The 18,718-nt window shown below is 42.4% G+C and overlaps 1 protein-coding gene across 4 annotated transcripts in view; it reads right to left on the bottom strand.

Annotated features, from left to right (window-relative positions):
• Nucleotides 1-2,947: 2,947 nt before the first annotated feature.
• The window catches only part of FRMPD4 (FERM and PDZ domain containing 4), a 210,177-nt gene continuing 194,406 nt past the window's right edge, over nt 2,948-18,718 (bottom strand). For 3 of the 4 annotated variants that reach the window (XM_083734125.1, XM_083734126.1, XM_083734127.1), the window contains exons 11-17: nt 16,108-16,234; nt 12,815-12,904; nt 12,259-12,441; nt 10,798-10,936; nt 9,248-10,312; nt 7,626-8,912; nt 2,948-4,898 (exon numbers count right to left, since the gene is read on the bottom strand). In XM_083734125.1, coding sequence (XP_083590251.1) covers nt 3,553-4,898; nt 7,626-8,912; nt 9,248-10,312; nt 10,798-10,936; nt 12,259-12,441; nt 12,815-12,904; nt 16,108-16,234 — 4,237 coding nt within the window. In that variant the 3' untranslated portion in view covers nt 2,948-3,552. Of the gene's footprint in view, nt 4,904-7,625; nt 8,913-9,247; nt 10,313-10,797; nt 10,937-12,258; nt 12,442-12,814; nt 12,905-16,107; nt 16,235-18,718 lie in introns of all 4 variants that reach the window. The other variant, XM_083734128.1, reaches the window with a different exon arrangement.

Raw genomic sequence — 18,718 nt, 5'->3', positions numbered from 1 at the left:
CTCCCTTAGAAGCTCAGCATGTGAAGAGGGCCACATGGCTCTCACCAGCCATTCTTGAGTTCCTATACCAATAATTTAGGAACTTTCACCACTGTAACTAAGCCAAGTTTTACTGTCTGTGCAACCTTTTCCGAATGCTGTATGGAAAAGCACATGAATCACACCTTTGGAGAGTTTGTAAGTAAACCGTTTTTAACTTACCAAACGTGTGGTCTTTTTCTGTCCTAGGGGAAGAGGGATTGTTTTGGAACTCACAAGGGCATATTTTAAAGGTCTAACAGCCTATATTTCCACACTTTGCTGCATGTTTTGTGATTTAAAATCTCTGCAGGGGTTCTCTCACTAATTAGTATTATTAATTCAATGTACAGTCATACCTTGGCTCCCAAACGCCTTGGGAGTTGAACGTTCCCGCTCCCAAACGATCAAAAACTGGAAGTGAGTGTTCCAGTTTTCAAAAAAAAAAAAAAAAAAAAAAAAAGAAGAAGCCAAATGTCTGGCACAGCTTCTGCTACTGTTTCCGGCACGCCTGCACAATTGGGAACCAATCAGAAGCTGCACCTTGGTTTCTGAACTTTTCAGAAGTTGGACAGACTTCCGGAACAGATTCTGTTCGACTTCTGAGGTACGTCTGTAAATACTGCCCTTAATCAAAAGATCTCAGGGCAGTGTACAACATTAGAAACGCATTACAAAACATAATAGGTAAAGGTAAAGGGACCCCTGACCATTAGGTCCACTCGTGGCTGAGTCTGGGGTTCTGGCGCTCATCTCGCTTTATTGGCTGAGGGAGCCAGCGTACAGCTTCTGGATCATGTGGCCAGCATGACTAAGCCGCTTCTGGCAAAGCAGAGCAGCACATGGAAACGCCGTTTACCTTCCCGCCGGAGCGGTACCTATTTATCTACTTACACTTTGACGTGCTTTCGAACTGCTAGGTGGGCAGGAACAAAACATAATAAAATATAATAAAAACATAGTAAAAAGCACACTGACAGACAGCCTAATCGTAAAATATTGCAGTACTTGCCCCAAACTTGGATCTTGGCAACCTAGGAATTATTATTTTATACATATTTTTTCCTTGAAGCAACATGAATGGGACTATAAATATCAATTGATCAACTATGGGGTATGGCCTAGTTATCTTTAAGCTAATCAGCATCTCTGAGATAAGCCCTCACCCTGCAGCCACACATATGGACAGCAGCCATATTAATTATGGACTTTTGGGGATTGTTAGTTTGACATAATGTACATTTATAGGCTTAATTTGAAAACAAAATTTGCACAAAACGGAAGGCATCCTATTCCTTTTTATTTTAAAGCATGAATTAATGGTACTAGAGGTTTTAGTCATGAATGTTCAATGAAATGCAGTTGACTAAGTCTTCGGGAAATTCCTAAATGGGAAAAGACAAGCAAGATTGATGTGGAAGGCTGGTGACTAAAAGTAGAGCCGTCCTATCTTAGATGTTAGCCTGAGAAGCCTAAAATCTTGAAGACAGATTCTAGCTGTTGAGAAACGCTTGAAAACAGTGTCTGGCATGTACCCAAAGGGCACAAATAGCCTTTAGACAAAAAACTAAGTCTTCTCAATAAATATCTCATTTGTTCCTCAGATAACTGTGTTGACACAGTCTCTGCTGCGTATGCTCTGGGATCAGCTGGAAAAGCTGCAGATGTTTCTATGCAGCAATGTGCTCTCATCCTCTCTTCTCACCAGTATTAAGCACATGAGTGTGTACACTCTACATGGTACACACCGTAGTTTACTAGCATCCTATGGAGAGAGAAAAGTTCATTTGTATGAGAGAACCAGTTTAAGTAGGCACTTCAGTTAATGCTGGAAATGATCCAGATTTACCAAGCTAAAATGGATAAAATAAATGAAGAATGCAATCATATTGTCGTTGATTAATACTTCGCTGCATTACTTGTTCTTCGTGAGCTGGAGATACGCACCATTTTGTTCTAAATATTGCTTAGATCTGAGATGGGGCGATCTGTGGTACTTCAGATATTGTTGTTTGACTCCAACTCCCATCAGCCTGAGCCAACATGGAGAATTGCCAGGTTGATGGAAGTTGTAGTCCAGCAACAACTGGAGGACCAAAGGTTTCCCTTCATGTACACTGATATGTTCCCAAGCTTTATAGGTAATCACTGATTACTGCAAGTCCGAAATAGGAAAACTGATGTGCCAGGAAATTACAAGTTGGTTATATGACATCCTTTCAAAGCTCCTTTCAAATATATTGACCTATTTGAGCAAAGAGCGGAGCAGGAAAACAGACCACAAATCACCAAATGCATAAAGTAACAGAAGATGATACAAAGGAGTAAGAAGACTAGGAGATGCCTTAAAAAGCCGATATATAGAAATCAAGTCACTCTGTTCAAACTGTCCAGGATGTTATTTCATGTAATGCACAAAGCTATCTGTGGCAAGATTGCTTTTGATTCTGTTTTCAAAGGGTTGGGTGCCTTAAATCCTCTTGGGATTCAAATGAAAGTGTTCCCCCCACACCAGCTTTTGTGACACACCATCTTGACATGGCAGTCTAACCAAAATAACTTTGAGCAACTGCTTCAAGCCACAGCGTTGAAAAAAAGACTCAGTGTGTAGATGTGGATATAATATAAGGCCAAGCTGCCCTTTATTTTCATAGGAGGAATTGCTACCAGGGAGGGTGTGTGTGGAAAGACAGTGGGGTGAGCTTCTCTACCTGTTCTAAACCACCCCCTTTTACAGGGAATCATATAAAAAAAACTGCTGTCTGGAATGTAACTTAAGGGGAGTAAACATCCCCCCCCCCGAATGTCATAAGCTGCATTTACGTGTTTGAATTTTGTATTTGCGTTAAACATTTGGGAGCAGTGCCTTTTTGATTGAGAAGTGGCACAGAAACAAACTACTACTGTAACAGATGCATCAAGCAAGCAGTATGAACAAAAGAGTAATTTATTATGCGCATATATATACACATATGTATATATATATTTATATATATATATATATATAATCTCTATTCAGTCACAATAGTCTCTGGGTTTTAAAATGTATTTTTGCTATATTCAATGCTTTAAAAATTATAATTCAAACATTAAATACTGTTATGTACATTATGATTCAATTTCTTAGTTCTAACCATGAACAGTATAGTTCCCAAGTATAAACCTGGAGGGGGAAAGGAAGTAAATACTCTAGCATTACAGTCTTAAGAAATTAAGATCAAACACCTGTAGATTTGACTATGGAAAAAGTCAAACTTCCAAATGCTTTTATGTAGTTTATCCTTCAAAAAGAAAGGAAGAAAGAAAGAAAGAAAGAAAGAAAGAAAGAAAGAAAGAGTAGGATAGAACTGGTCAGAAGTCCCATAGTTGTTGTTTTTTAAATCTCATACCTATTTTATATAAAATAACAAAATATACAGAGAGAGCGTCAAGGTTTGTTTGTTTTTTAAACATTATTTCATACACGTACAAGTAAATAAAAGTTGTTTTTTTAATGTATGGCTTTGCAAAGGTAGATTATGAAGTGACTTCTGTTTATTTATTTAAAAGCATTTTAAGAGAACGTGTTAGTGTGCTTACGATAGTGGCCATGGTGGTCGAATTACGAGCCAAGAGTTTAATGCTAGAGTTACCGGAGGTCTTACCAGACACTGCTTCCGCAGCTTTTAGGAGACAAATGTAGTTTATTACAACCTCATCTATTTTAGCTACAATTTCCTCCTGCTGTGTTTCAGAGTTCATGATTTTAACTAAACGCATGCAGGCTTCTGTTAAGCAACAGAGTACTTGAAAGCTGGCAGTCATAGCTACAAGCATTTCCTCTGGGCTTTTTTCAGCCATGGCCATTTTCCTGCAGGCACTTCCCAACTGTCTCGATTCTACAGATAACAGTTGTTTATACTGAGAAAGTTTAAGGTCATATGCTTCTGAATGATCCTCCCTCTTCCCCATACACGATCGGACCAAACAGAGGAGCTCATTGGCATCTTTTTGTGCTGCAAGAAATCCATCAGGCACTGCATAATTCTTCTCCTTCATTACGCCGAGTCTCGCTATTCGTGCATCGAAGGACATGTCGCTGAGATTCCTATCGGTTTGACCATTCTGGTCTCCGCGAGTGCTCTTGCTGCTTGGGCTGCTTTCGGCATCGCTGCCAGTCTTTGTGCCCTCCTTCCCATTCTCCTCACTTTCAATGGAAGGAGGCCGAGGGGACAATTCTGCTACCTGGCACTGTATCTCGGGACGATAGAGGAACGAGAGCCGGGCACCACCTCTGTGCTCATCTTCATCCTCGTCCTCTTCGGCGTTTCCTCTCGCTAGGAAACAATAGCTAAAGGGGCCGCGGCATTTCCAATTGCTGGCATCCAGCTTTCGTAAGGGCAACGTTCTGTACTGCTTGGACTCCTTCCAGATGGCGTTCAAGACAGGAGATCTCTTGCTGCCCACGCTGCTGACATTCACAGAGCTCTGGGAATAACTTTTGGATAACGTTTTGCCCAGAGGAAGTTCTCCTCTTTTTTCCAATTTTGTTGAGCCACCTGCTTCAGCGATGTCTGTACATAACACACTGACTGGGGCTTTCTTCTTCCCGAGAAACGTCTCGAGGCTTGTCGATTCTGCAGTGACGCTGCTGCTTCGCCGCAGAACTTTCCTGTTGTGCGGCATCTTGAGGCTTCCCCCCATCATCTCATATGGCCATAAACTAACCGCTACCCCACCTGACTGGTTGACTTTGGGAACATCAAAAGAGTCTTGGTTTCGACTTGGCACCTTTGATTCTGAGTGAATGTGGGATGATAGCGTGATGGAATCAGCTCTGGGCTGGTTAGGAAAAGCTGAAGACATGCTTCCTTGTCTTCCAGTCACAGGCTCTGTGAAAGCTACACTAGGGGGAGTAGAAGAACAAAGGGAATAATTAAGCATCGCCTCAAAAAGCCATTAAGTGGCCAAGCATTTCAGCCATATAGTCTTAACTGTTGCTTTGGAAATTTTAAAAAGGAAAGGTTTAATATTCTGAATACACATTTTTCAGACCCCACATGCAATCACAAATCTTTCAGGAGATGTGCAGTTCATCAAAACAAAATTTTTAAAAAAGATCTTTACATCAGTCATAGAATTATAGAATTGTAGAATTGGAAGGGACCCTTTACATCATCTAATCTAATGCCCTGCAATGCAGGTATATGCAGCTCCGCCATACAGGGATTGAACCTGCAACCTTGGTGCTAAACTAGTGCTAAACAACTGAGCTAACAGTTCCTTCCATATGTTATTAGTTAACTCTGACGAAGAAGACAGATATAGGCTGGATCTACACTGATCTAAAAAAAACGCTAAGAAAAAAGTTATATACAGTGGTACCTCGGTTTTCGAACGTCTCTGTTGACAAACATTTCAGTTTTTGAACACCGTAAACCCAGAAGTAAATGCTTCAGTTTTCGAACATGCCTCGGAAGTCGAACATGCCATGAACTCAAACGGTCTTCCAGAACGGATTACGTTCACAAACGGAGGTACCACTATAGCTCTCAGTGCAATTTTCCATTTACTGCTGTACATTTTTATAACTCATTTATAAAGTTTTAACTCACTAGTATAGTCTATGGTGTAAAAAGGGAAAATGCACCACCTCAGCTGTGAAGCTGCTTCACAATTTGAAGTGCACTTGTCATAGGAGTGATAAATTGAATGCTTGTTTAGCTGTTGGTTTTGTCCTTTCTGCTGCTTGAAGGACGACCCCTGCACCCTGACTTTAGGAATCAGCATATACGTTATTCTGGTCATTCAATGTCTTGCTCCATTCTCAGAACTACAATTCCAAGTGTTTCATGTGAAGGATTGACTGTGAAACCAGCTGGGAATTGTAGCTCCATGAGGGGAAATAGGGGTTTCCTAACAACTCTCAGCACCCTTAGCAAATCAGACTTCCCAGGATTCTCGGGGGGGGGGGGGCTATGGTTTTTAAAGTGGCATAAATGTATGATGCAGATGAAGCCTTTAAGGAAAAAGCAAACTTTCAGGAGAAAAGACACCAAACAGCATGCATCACATGGTTTGGGTTTCAAGCAGGACTTCATCAATACAGTAACATCTCCAGCTCTGGCCAATAGAGGAAGGAACTGCAAGGAAAGAACATTGCCAAATAATAATAATAAAAGCTTTGTGGCTCTGATAGGCCTGAATGGGAGCTTTTGCAATCCTATACACACTCACCTAAGAGTGAATCCAATTCTGCTCAATGGGGTTAATTCTAGGTAGGCATGTGCAGGATTGCAGAGTTAGAGGCTTGTTAATACTGCCTGCTGGCACACTTTTGCCTTCTTCCTCCCTATCTTGCTTTGCTTTCCCTACCCACGGTCGGCCAGGTCTAACTAGTGCCTCAACCTCCCTTCAGTTGGTCTCTGGGTTCCTGCTACAGCCTCTCATTTCAGTATTTCCAATTCAAAATATTCTTCTGAAGAGTTTGATTCTTTTATTTGTAGGGCTTGATCCCACAAATCAGACAAATGTGCATGTGGCCCAAAGCAGATAATGGAGCATGTGTTTTGGATATGCACAAAGTCTACTCTCCACTGTACAGGTGGGATTTCTAGAGTAGCGACTGTGTGAAACCATGCTAAGGCCACACTCTTAACACTTGAAGTACTGTCAAGGCTCTGAGGAGTGTGTGGGTGTGGGGGGAGAGATAGCGGAGGCAGAGGTTGATCCAGGAGCCCTATATATACCTATATATACCTGAAGGAGCATCTCCACCCCCATTGTTTATCCTGGACACTCCAGGATGTTCTGGTGTTTCTCTCATTGCTAGAAGTGAAGTTACAGGGAACCAGGCAGAGGGCCTTCTCGGTAGTGGCGCCCTCCCTGTGGAACACCCTCCCTTCAGATGTCAAGGAGAAAAAGAATTGCACAACTTTTAGATGACACCTGAAAGCAGCCCTGTATTGAGAAGTTTTTAATGTTTGATGTTTTATTATGTTTTTGTATGTGTTGGAAACCACTCAGAGTGGCTAGAGCAACCTAGTCAGGGTGGGATATCAATAATGAAATTATTATTATTATTATTATTATAAAGGGGTAACGATTTATGGGTTGTTGTGACCCCCATGAGGCAGGAGCCAGAGCTGGGGGAAGGGTCTGAGCAGTCAGAGATGGGGGAGGAAGAACAGGATGTACCAGAAGTGGATAGAGAGATGGCGCCTGAAGGGAGGAGGCTAGCAGAATGCCCTCCCCTGCTGTCCCCCAGGACCAGGAGGGCCTTAAAAAGGCAGACACAGTGACATTTCTGAGTAGGAGAAGTTGCAGGTTGCCTGTGCTCTTGCCATCAGACAAAGGTACTTACGTTTGCATGCAGGCATGGTCCCATCATTGCTCCAACTTAGAGCACAAGCCTGCAAAGGGGTGCCAGCCACCTAGCTACCAGGCGCATGTGTGTGCATGTTTAGTGTGCTTCAGGAGCTACTGTTAACTTTGTGCTGGTTGTTTGCCCTTCTTGGGCTGTGTGTGCTCTGGACAGTCACTTCATTTTTAAATTTATTTTAACAGTTTAAAAAATGCCGCCCACGTCTCTTACACACATTCAGATTAAGACTTTGGTGCTGCCGTACCTGTAGTTTCTTTAATCTTGGGGATCCTGTGACATCCATCTCTCAACGTGCCGAAGAGTGGGTCAGCGGAATTGACTGTGGGATGCATAACAGGCACTGCCATTCTGTGGCACACAGTTTCAGGCTGCTGGTGCAGCTCCTTGTATGTTGCTCCGTGGCTGGAGAGCATGGCGGCTCTTTCGTCTGCCGGAATAATGTAGCTGAGGCCCTTTCCTGCCGAGTCAGGGATAATGTGCTTTGCGTCCGAGGTGCAAAGAGGAGATTCGACCGGGGTTCCGCACGTGCTGCTGCCTGTGCTGCACCCTGCGTCCACTGAGGAGCACTGCGAACTTTGCAGAGAAAAGTGGCCTTCGCTCTGCAGGGATGACATGCGCTTAGCTAGGTGATACTCACACAATCTAGTCATGCTCTGCTCTGCTTCCGGAAGCTTTGGGAGGTGGCCATCGCCAGGTGAATTAGCATCTTCGGAGTCATTGCGCTCTTTGGGTGAAGAGAGAGTAGTCACATCTGAAACAAAATGTTCATCTGGCCCGTGCCCTAAAGCCCCACTAGGACTATTCTCAGGGTGCATTTCCTCTTTACAGTCCACCTCTGTTTTCCCAAGGCTTGAAACTCTCGGAACTGCCTTTCCGTTCACTGTTTCTGAATTTGGCTTCTCTGTCGCTCCCTCATCCGAAGCAGCATACCATCTTTGGCCATCCTTGCGAAAGGCAGTTCTTTCCACATTAAAAGTGCTTATGCGCTGACCCTCTCTTGAGGAGAGAGTGCTGACTTTGCCCTTTTGCTCATCGGCTTCTGTCTTTTTAGCCCCCGGCTGTTTTTTCATAACAACATTGCCATCAGGGTTTGCTTTCCCTTCCCCTTCGGCCGCCTTATTTTTCCGTTTCGTAGTGCAAGAATATATCACGGACCCCATGTGCAGCTTGCTGAAATATTCAGTAACGGACTTTGTTTCCATGGTTTCCGGTTCCATCTCCATGTTGTCTGAATGGAGAATCTGCTTGGAAGGCACAACTTTTGACTGTAGCTCTGTAAGTTGCTGATTGGCTGAGGACTGTACGGATTTCAGCAGCAGCCCTCCAGCCTGGCTCTTGGTGATGGAGAACTCAGCCTGCTGCTCCACAAGCGGTTGATAACCTTCGTTCGTGGGCAAAAACAGGCGCGTGGCATTTTCAGACAGCTTCTGTGCTGTGGCCAATTCAGAAGTTTCAGTCATTTCGGAAGAGTTAGTCTCATTGCCAGAATCTGAGGATGATTCGGGGCTATATGCTCTCAAGATGGCTACACCTGCATGCCGTAAAAAATAAGAGCCAGTTAATGAAATCACGTCAGGCACTTCAATATACTGATAAGGAAAAAAATTATGGATTGTTTTAAGTTTTTTTTAAAAAAATTAGTTCTAGCATACTGATTCACATATTGCATAGTTTCCAAGAAAGGCAACTTAACATTATGGTAGTTCTATCACATGGTATGTGTAGGTGATGGAGGAAAAACAAAAACAAAAACTAATAATGAAATGTTTCCCAAAAAATGGGCTAATGATGAAAAGGCTAAATGGTGAAAATGGATGAAATGGTATGGTTTGTTTCAGTGAATAAACGTAACAGTGGTGTAAGAACCTGAGCTGTCATTCGTCTGTTGTTCCTCGGAAGCAGCCAAGGCCTCCAGTGCTTGAAGAGTAGAAACCACAGCATCATCCAGACCCCTTTCAGATTTCCCTTCGGTATTTGTAGGAACAGCATCAATAAGCGACACTGGAATATCATCACTCCCTGCGTTATTAGTCTCTTCCTTGTCCTCTCCATACTGCACTGTGTGATTCTGAGAGTCTTCTTCGTCAGAGCTATCCCTGAATCCAGGTGGAGGAGCCGCAATGGCCATGTTCAGAGAATGCAAGAGGAAGTCGTCTTCATTGTCATCCCCTTCCGGAGGTGGGAGCGATGTCAAGTCAATGATGTCATCACTGGAACCCGAAAGGCTGAGAAGAGCAGGCCTGTTGATCTCTCCCACCATCATGTCTTCCTCACAGCTGACATCATCCTCATCTTCAGCATCGTCTGTGTTCTCTGCATAGCAAATGTCATGCAGAAGGGGCTCCTCTATTCCTTCCGCAGCTCCAAATATTTTGCCATCGTTCAAACCCGCATAAACAGAATTTGCAGCAAACTGAATGCTTTCAGCGTCAGGGGACAACTCCAAACTCTTGATGTCGTTGGCATGGCTTATATAAAGAGCTCTCTGCTTTTCCAGGGCTTCTGGACTTTCATCCAATAGTCTTTCATAGCCAAGGGTTTGGGGGTTAATGCCATCCAAACTGTGATCTCCAAAAATAAAGGATACTTTTGCAGCTCTTGGAGATCCCTGCGTTTTCTTGTTTGATTCTATTCCTCCTGAGTATGACAGTGCAGATTGCTGGTTTAAATTTTGGTTCTCTTCTTCTGCCTCTGCAGAGTCCTCCTGTTTGGCCAGCTGCTGATCAAGGACACTAGAATTATAAACACTCTCTATGTACAAGTGCCTGTGTTCTTTTGGGCAGAAAGTGCTGTCATTAGCATCTGCAGTTTTTTGTCTCGAGTCTATATACATGTGCACCTCCTGCTCTCCTTCCGCTGGGAATGTTGTCGTTTTTGCTACACAGTTCCACTCGGGTCCATGGAGGTTATGCTTCCCCTTAGTTTCAGCCCCTAAAAAATGGAACAGGGGGGTAGAGAAGAAAGGCAAATTATCCAATCAATTTATGCTATCTCGCCAACTTCAGATTAGATTGCTATTCCTAAACAACCATGTTTTAAGATTGATCCTTTCCATATAACCTTGAAATAAGTTTCTAACAGTTGCCTATTCTTAGGCTACTCCTTACTTCTCAAAGAAATCAAACGCTTATTGTGAGAATAAATCAAAAACTCAACCCATTTTGATTGCGTAACCTAACAAGCAGACTTAATAATTCTACTTGGGTTGGTTGACAGCCCGATACCGATAAGGGAATTTATATGGCTCTGAAGTCACTTTCAAGTTCAACATGCCACCTGCAAATCGGATTTGCCAAGATACATACTTTTGCTTTCCTAGAAGGTCTCTGCTGACTGAAAGCAAAACTTACCTGAAAGGTAAACTGGTACATCATTTTGTATGTCTGTGTAGACATCACATGATAAGTATACATTACCTGCTTCACGGTTTCCACTATTTTTCTTGCAGGCCATGTTAAATATTGAACGCCTGGAATCAACTAAAAGTCTATAATATCCAGCGGTTAAACAGGCAAGATTCATGGCATCTGACGATTCCATTAGCAAAGTGATTGGCTAAGGGAAAGGGGGGAAAAGCACAGCAAAGTCAAGGCTATAATCTCTGGTGGGGTGCCAGATTTAGAGCACAAATTGGTTTGTATGTTTTTTAAAAAAAGAAAAATAGTAATAAAATATTCTAGATGGAATTAAATTGATAGTATGATCCTAACCAAGCTTAGTCACAAGCAATTTCCACTAAGTTGAATGGGATTTCCATGAATTTGAGAGAGGCATACGTCAGACCCACCCCTGCTACATACTCTGTGTTTTCCAGGCACAACATATCTTGTGATCTTGACTTCCATGTCTTATAATATCAAAATAATAGCAGTAGAAGGTGAAAAGACTTAAAAGGTGTTCCAGAATGGACACTTGAAATTATGAATGTTCATTTTTTTAGGTGGAACTGCCAATTGAGGCAACTGAGATCTGTTTTCTTAAGCCCCCACCCCACCCCCCAATTATTGGTCCAGGACCATTGTGGACTGTGTTTCCTTCTGTCCCAGTTCTCAGGGGATAAGCTGTAGAGATAAACTGAGAAAATTCAGGCCATGCATCAATTCCTTTAATTAAGAATCTCACACCTAACAGCCCTATAACTGTATACGGGACTGGATGCTTTTAGAAATCTACCACAGTTCAGTATTTTGCTAACAATTGGCTCTGTGCCATTCCCACAATGGTAGAGCATATGAAAAACACATTTTCTGCTCGCTTTTGGTCAAAAAGTTTCACTTCTAAACAGTCATTCATTTTACACTTAATGACAAGAGTTTTGGTATAAAGCCACTCAGAGCTGTCTTGGGGGGGAAACAGCACAAGTTAACAAAATATGGTGAATTCTTAGTTTGGTGGTTTAGAAAGAGCAAGGCTGCATTTTATTTTTCAATGTTTGAAAAAGGTTTGTTGATATTTATTTTTCTGATGAGATGTGCCGAGGTTAATGTTTCCCAAATGCTTTCAAAATCTATTGGAGCATTATGCAAATAAACTGTTGCTGGTCACTTCTTTCACAAAAGAAGTACTGAGACTGAAAATAAACATTAAAAAGCAGAGAAAAACAAATATTCTTCAAAATAATAATTGTAATTATGGTACTTCTAATCAGAGAATAAAGTTCAAGCTAAGCTTGTTTACAACTACATAGTGAGCTTTGACACTAACTAAGATTATTATTCCAAGGTACGACAAGAAAATGAAAAGAAAGGCTAATTGAACTAGACCTGATGCTGAATTTGATGGATCACCAAATTTAAAGGGATAATTGAACTCTCCTTTTTTATTCTTACGATGCAGAGCTGAGAGTCTTACTGAAACAATTGTGACATTCAACTTACTTTTACATCTAGCACATGAAGCTCAACTCGAACAATAGTTTCATCTTCTGTAAACATCTCAATTCTGTTCACGTGGCTGAAATCTGCCAGCAGAGCTACCAGATTTGTTTTGGTGTTTATTACGTGGCTGATACCATATCGTGGCCCCACTAACAGTGTCACCTCGGAACGTTTTTCACCCTGCTGCAACACAGGAAGCAAAAAGAGAAGGGGTTTTCACAAAGCAAGGAAATACATGTGGATTTAAATCCGTATACCTCCACTTAAATCAACATTATGCATCAAATCCACAATATCTAACTTAACCAGCTAGGTTGTGGATCCTCACAGAAAATAATTTTACAAGATTTTCATCAGTGTATATACTTGGTACTAAGGGATGAAAAATCTATTTTAGAAGTACCTGATGGAAATGAGCCTGCTGGAAGCTGTACTAAAGCTATTGCATGATTTGGCTCAATATTACTTGTGAAGCAAATGATTAATTGTCTCATTAATTAGCCACTTGCAGAATACTCAGCAAACATTAAAAAAATGATGGCGAGGGAAAGCCTACCAATAACGTTGCTTTGAATACACGGCCCCCATAAAGCCGTAGATCACTGAGGAACTTGAGATAGTGTACCTTGGCTTGCAGAGCAGAAAGCTGAAGATAAAGAGAGAAAACAATCAAATGACCATAGGAGTTAGACGCAATGGCGACTATAATTCACTATAATTTTATTACACACCCCAGGCAAGCTGTTAATAAGGATTTCTCAAAGCCCATAGGTAAGCCATTCTTTAGAGAACTTCCTAAGGGCAGAAATTACTTTTAGATCTTGAAATTAGAAGTCTTATTTCATCCAGTCTGATGTAGTTCAAACCATATCGGCAGCAGTGCTTGAGAACTAGAAATGATCTAGTGCAAGACAGATCTGAATGACTCATTGAAGGATTTCGGAGGTAGAACACAGCATTCCATATAGTCAGAACTAGCCCCCTTTGTGAAAAGTTTTAGACTAGCAATATACCAGATTTTTAAAACCATGTGGTGGCAACAATTCCCCAAATGTCTACTGATTAATCCCTCTGTGAGTATGTCTCATTGCTACATGTGTTATGTGGACTGGATGAAGCTCAGAGCTACCGTACTTTACCATGTATAAGACTAGGTTTTTTAAACTCAGAAATAAGGTTTAAAAACTGGGGGTGTCTTATACATGGGGAGTGGGTATGGGTGACGGGTGATTGTTTGCAGCTGCGAGCTGCAGATTGTCATTGGTGATTTGTATTGGCTGTGGGAAATGGGTGTGTGATTGGTTGCTGCATCAAGAGCTGCTGAGGATTGGCTGCTGCTGTGCCAATTGTCCTTGCTATTTACTTTTGCTGTTGGTGATTGGGCAGATGCTTGTAGCAGACGCAAGCGATTGCAAGCGTCGGGTTAGTGATTTACTGCATTCCGCCCCCCCAAAATTGGAGGTCCCCCAAAACAGGGGGCATCTTATACACAGAAAAGTATGGTACTTTTTTTAAAAAAAAAAAGGTTATCCACAGTTAAAAAGAAAAGCCTGATACTATTCCACCTTCAGCTCTGCAATCCGCTCAAACTGAGGCTTGAACTGCAGCAGCTACAGCAACATCCAACCCGAGGAAACTGAGGTATAGTTGTGTTTTGCCTCTCCTCTGACGCTTCCACAGATCCTTCTAACCACCTCATAACTTTCTGCCAGCACCGCAGTAATATAGTGGAAGGGACTGTTCACACGGGCCTTAAGATGCCATACAACCATATCCTTTAATGTGGGACCTTTTCTCCCAATACTATTGGAATATCTCAGTGCAGAATGAGATGCCTCTACCCAGCAGAATGAAGTCTTAAGACACTTTTTCAGTAGCCTTAGGTACCTTTTAAATAGCACCATCCCTAGGTGCTGTTGTAATGTTTAAAAGTCTTCAGATTGTGTAGACAGGACCATTAGCACCCCACTGAGGAAAAACTGTGGGTCTTTAAAATTATAGCAGCAGTGTGAGGTGAAACCACAGAAAGGTGCCTTTCACCACATGAAACCTGCAGCTTTCTAGCTGTAGTTGGAGTCCAACTCCTATCAGCCCTGGTGAGGAATTATGAAAGTTGAAGTCCAACAACATCTGGTGGGCCACAGATTCCTCCATCCCCGATTGAGAAGTTCCTTGACTGATGAAGGAACTGATAATGGACAGTCACATGCTGGCTACTGGTGTGATTTACAAATGAGGCATAATCAAGTTTCCCCACTCCTCAGAAGCCAGAATAAGTAGACTGGCAAGAAGGGCAAGTCTGAGGGGTGTGTGTTCTCTGCTCCCATCATGATATTATGTTTTGCCCACAGGAATATCAAGATGGTGGTAGGTGCCATATCTGCTTCACATGGTGTCTGCCTTTTCAATGCCAGGTTGAGCACTGGTGCCTACCCCCACTACTGCCCACTTTCTCTCTATCCTTTGGTAATCTTACCAGAGGAGCAGCAGGTAGTAGTGGGAAATGGCAGAGATCGGGTGCATTATTCAGCCCAACACTTAGAAAATCTGGTCTAAATGGCTACAGGTGCCATCTTTATTTTAGACCTGAAGGTGCATCTCCACCCCCATCGCTCACTGAGGTCCAGCTTCGAAGGCCTTCTGGTAGTTCCTTCACTGCAAGAAGTGAAGTTACAGGGAGCCAGGCAGAGGGCCTTCTCGGAAGTGGCACCCGCACCGTGGAATACCCTCCCATGTCAAGGAGATAAGCAACTATATGACTTTTAGAAGATGTCTGAAGGTAGCCCTGTATAGGGAAGCTTTTAATGTTTGATGTTTATTGTGTTTTTATATTCTGTTGGAAGCTGCCTTGAGTGGCTGGGGCAACCCAGTCAGATGGGTGGCATAGAAATAATAACAATAACAATGATTACTGCTGCTGCTGCTGCTATTTTCCCTTCCCCATCCTCTGGGTGCCCATGTAGCAGAGGCATTCTGGGAAAATGAAAATGGCAGTAGTTCCTTGCATCTTCATCAAATGCATCACTTCACAGCACAAGGTTATGTGCTGTCCCAGCAAATGTCAGTAACCAGCATCAGCCCTCTATGCTAGCTGCTGACTCTGGGCCCTGATCATAATAATTAAATTAACATGTGCGTGTGTTTTTAAAAAACCCCTGTGTTTTAATTTCCCCCCAATATTTTGCCAAACTGGATGTTCAAAGTGGTCCAAAAATATACGACATGATCTAGTCTAACTGATGCATTTTAAAGCCTAATAATTTCAGGAGGAGAGAGCTAAGTATGTACTTAAGTCTCACACGGCAATTGAATTAATGGAACTTAAAATTGCTTCCGTTCAGCTGAACAGTGTCTTAAAAGTATGAATAAAATTTCAAATGTATCCAATGCGATGTGCATCTCAAGGAGCCATGCCCATTAATGCCAAAGGCAGATCAATGGACCGGGATATTTCACTCACAGAAATGAATGTATGGCATGGTGAAGAAGATGTGTGGCCGTGGAAGACTCCTAGGGTAACACAGTTCGGAACAGAGAAAGCAATTTCCCAGCAATTGTGTTATGAAACATAGAAGCAAAATGAATACAGGTAGAAGGAAACTGTCATGCCCCTGTGGTTAACTAGCAATTTCCTACCATTTTCAAGATAAAATAATGGTTTTGCTAAACTAATTCCTTTTAATTGTTCTTGAAAAAATGGCAATAAGCAGTGCGCATTGTACAGGCTGGCAATCTCTGAAAAATACATTGGCCACTTATTTCTCTGAAGGATGGGACGGAAAATCTCTCCGTCAGATGCAGTCCTCCTGATTATGAAAATCTATTTCTATTAAGATGCAAATGCATTACCTTTTTACCCGGAGGAACTAGGTTTTGATTTGCTTTGACAAGGTGCGAAAGTGCTTTCTTTATGTTCTTTTCTTTCATGCTTTGCAGTACAGCAGATGGGAGGAAAGTCTCCAGGCCCCATTCTTTTCTGCAATACAAGGCACAACTTTAATTCCACAGTCCTCTGACAATTACCTCTTCTAAGAGGTATCCCACAAGGTTGAGGAAGCATGGAGAAACCAACTGGGGGCAAACGCAAGTTGCTCACCTGCACCCAGCAGACGCTATTATCACATAGAAAAGTACTGTAAAAGAATTTCAAATGCTAGAAAAGTGAATAAAAGGTCATTTTGAGAAGTGGCTTTTGTTCTAAAGCCACAAAGCATGATTGTGTGTTGGAATATGTGATGGAAACAAATTGCTGATTCACATGTGAAGTCTTCAGCATGACCCAAACTGAAGGGGCTGCAGATAACGGCTCCCTAAGCCATTCAGAAAGTTTGCTTGCGATTGCAACCCTCACACTGGGGATTTTGATGATCTGGATAATTCATGTGGGAAGCTTCTCATGCAACTGGCACAGTTCCACTTCAAGTGGCCATAGCGGCTGCCATGGGCCCACCAAGCCTAAGGTGTGCCCCATTTAAATGCTTTAGTCATGGACACTGAACTGCAGCTATTAATCCTTGCTTAGAAATCCTGGTTGGGCTACTTGTTTAGGCCAATAGGACTATGAGCAAGGATTCATTTGGAACAGTATACGTATTAACATAAATTACATGACAGCTTGTGCGATTACAGATGCTGCGGGAACCCAACAGAGTCAATTTCCAGTGTAGATATTATAGTCTGGATATTATAGTTCCACCAGTGTGGAAGTGTATCCCAGACTCTCCCTTCTGCCCAATTCTCTCATTCTTTCTGATTTAATTTCCATTAAGGGTTTAATAACTTATTGGCAGCTGGATACATAACGTTTTGCACAAGCTTAGAGATTTGTGTTCTTAGTTTGCAGAGTGACAGGATCAATATTCCCAAACCTGGTTCCCTTAAGGTATTTTGGAGTGTAAATCTCATCAGGTTGGAGAAGGCAGGGCAATAAAAAAAAAGTGTGGATAAGCCTCAAATCTACAATTCTTTAATAACTTAGGAAGTTCAGAGATGGAATGCTATACCCCAAACCATATGCTTCAGGAGCTCCTCTTCCAGGGAGGTTCTTCAATGGCCACAGTATGAGATGCCAATTTTTTCCAGGCAAGCAGCTATCCATTTGTTTGTTCCTAAAGGCTAGTCACTGTTTTATTGTGGCAATGGTTTGATATAAAATAGTTCTGACACTAGGCACAGGAGACTTTTAAAGTATTGCTGCCATCTCAAGAGTGCCATTTTAAGGGTCAGTCAGCACACTACCCCAACCACATGGAGGCTAGCTAAAATAAGTTCTGTCTGGCCACTTTTCTATGCTGTTGGTGTGTCATTATTGAAGGAACCCAGGTTCCTCCATCTGAGCTGGATGACAGAAGCTTCAGAACTGGCAAGTGGAAGCACTTCTTCACACAGCAGATAGTAAAACTCTGGTGTTTGCCATTCCCAAGGTGCAATGGCCACCACATTAGATGGTGACCCATTAGATTAGTCACAATAGTCTTGCGGATCAGAAGTACCATGCTTCTGAAAACCAGTTGCTGAGGAAGTAGAAGAGTTTGGATTTGATATCCCGCTTTATCACTACCCTAAGGAGTCTCAAAGCAGCTAAGATTCTCCTTTCCCTTCCTCCCCCACAACAAACACTCTGTGAGGTGAGTGGGGCTGAGAGACTTCAGAGAAGTGTGACTGGCCCAAGGTCACCCAGCAGCTGCAGGAGGAGGAGCGGAGACGCGAACCCGGTTCCCCAGATCGCAAGACTACCGCTCTTAACCACTACACCAAAGCAGGAAAAGGGTATTGCACTCAGGTTTTGCTTGCCATAGGTTTCTGGTTTGCCGTTGTGGAGAGCAAGACGCTGGACATGAAAACGTCATGGATATATCTAAGGCATCACAGCAGCTATTTTGTCAATGGCACCCCAAGCATTCCCACAAAATTAAAAATGTTTCCACTGGTCCAAAAAGGATGGAAACCCCTGATTTACTGTATGACTCAAAATAGGATGAATCTTACCTTATTCATCTGATCTATGATTCTATAAATAAGCTGGCTGCTGGACATACAAACATGATGCTTCTGCTATGTTAGCTGTTGAGGCTTCCACCTTATCACAGCATTTAGTCATAACCATCAAGGGGAGCCCTATTTTATACACTAGACCACACCACTGAGCGTTTTGCCAAAAGAAATATTGAAAGGCATGGTGCGGGGGGGGGGGGGGGGAATAATCACACACCGGCCCCTTTTTTCAGTATTAACCGATTAGTTTGATGAAAACAGTTGCCTAGCTGTTATCCAGGCTGCGCATGAGGTGTGTGCATATTTAATGTGTAGCTGCTGTATGTAACAGAGGTCAGATCCCTTTAACTCAGCATTGTTGTTTGACTCGTGAGAGACCTTTTGAGCAGATGGCAATAGTGTCATTTCAACAGCAGATATAAATTAAACAGTAAAAAAGAAGCAGTGCTAGTGGAGAACTAGTAGT

The sequence above is a fragment of the Podarcis gaigeae genome (genome assembly GCF_964106915.1).
Source record: "Podarcis gaigeae genome assembly, chromosome: 4".
Classification (NCBI taxonomy): Eukaryota; Metazoa; Chordata; class Lepidosauria; order Squamata; family Lacertidae; genus Podarcis; species Podarcis gaigeae.
Note: the sequence above shows the minus strand (reverse complement) of the source record. Positions and strands in the feature narration are given on the sequence as shown.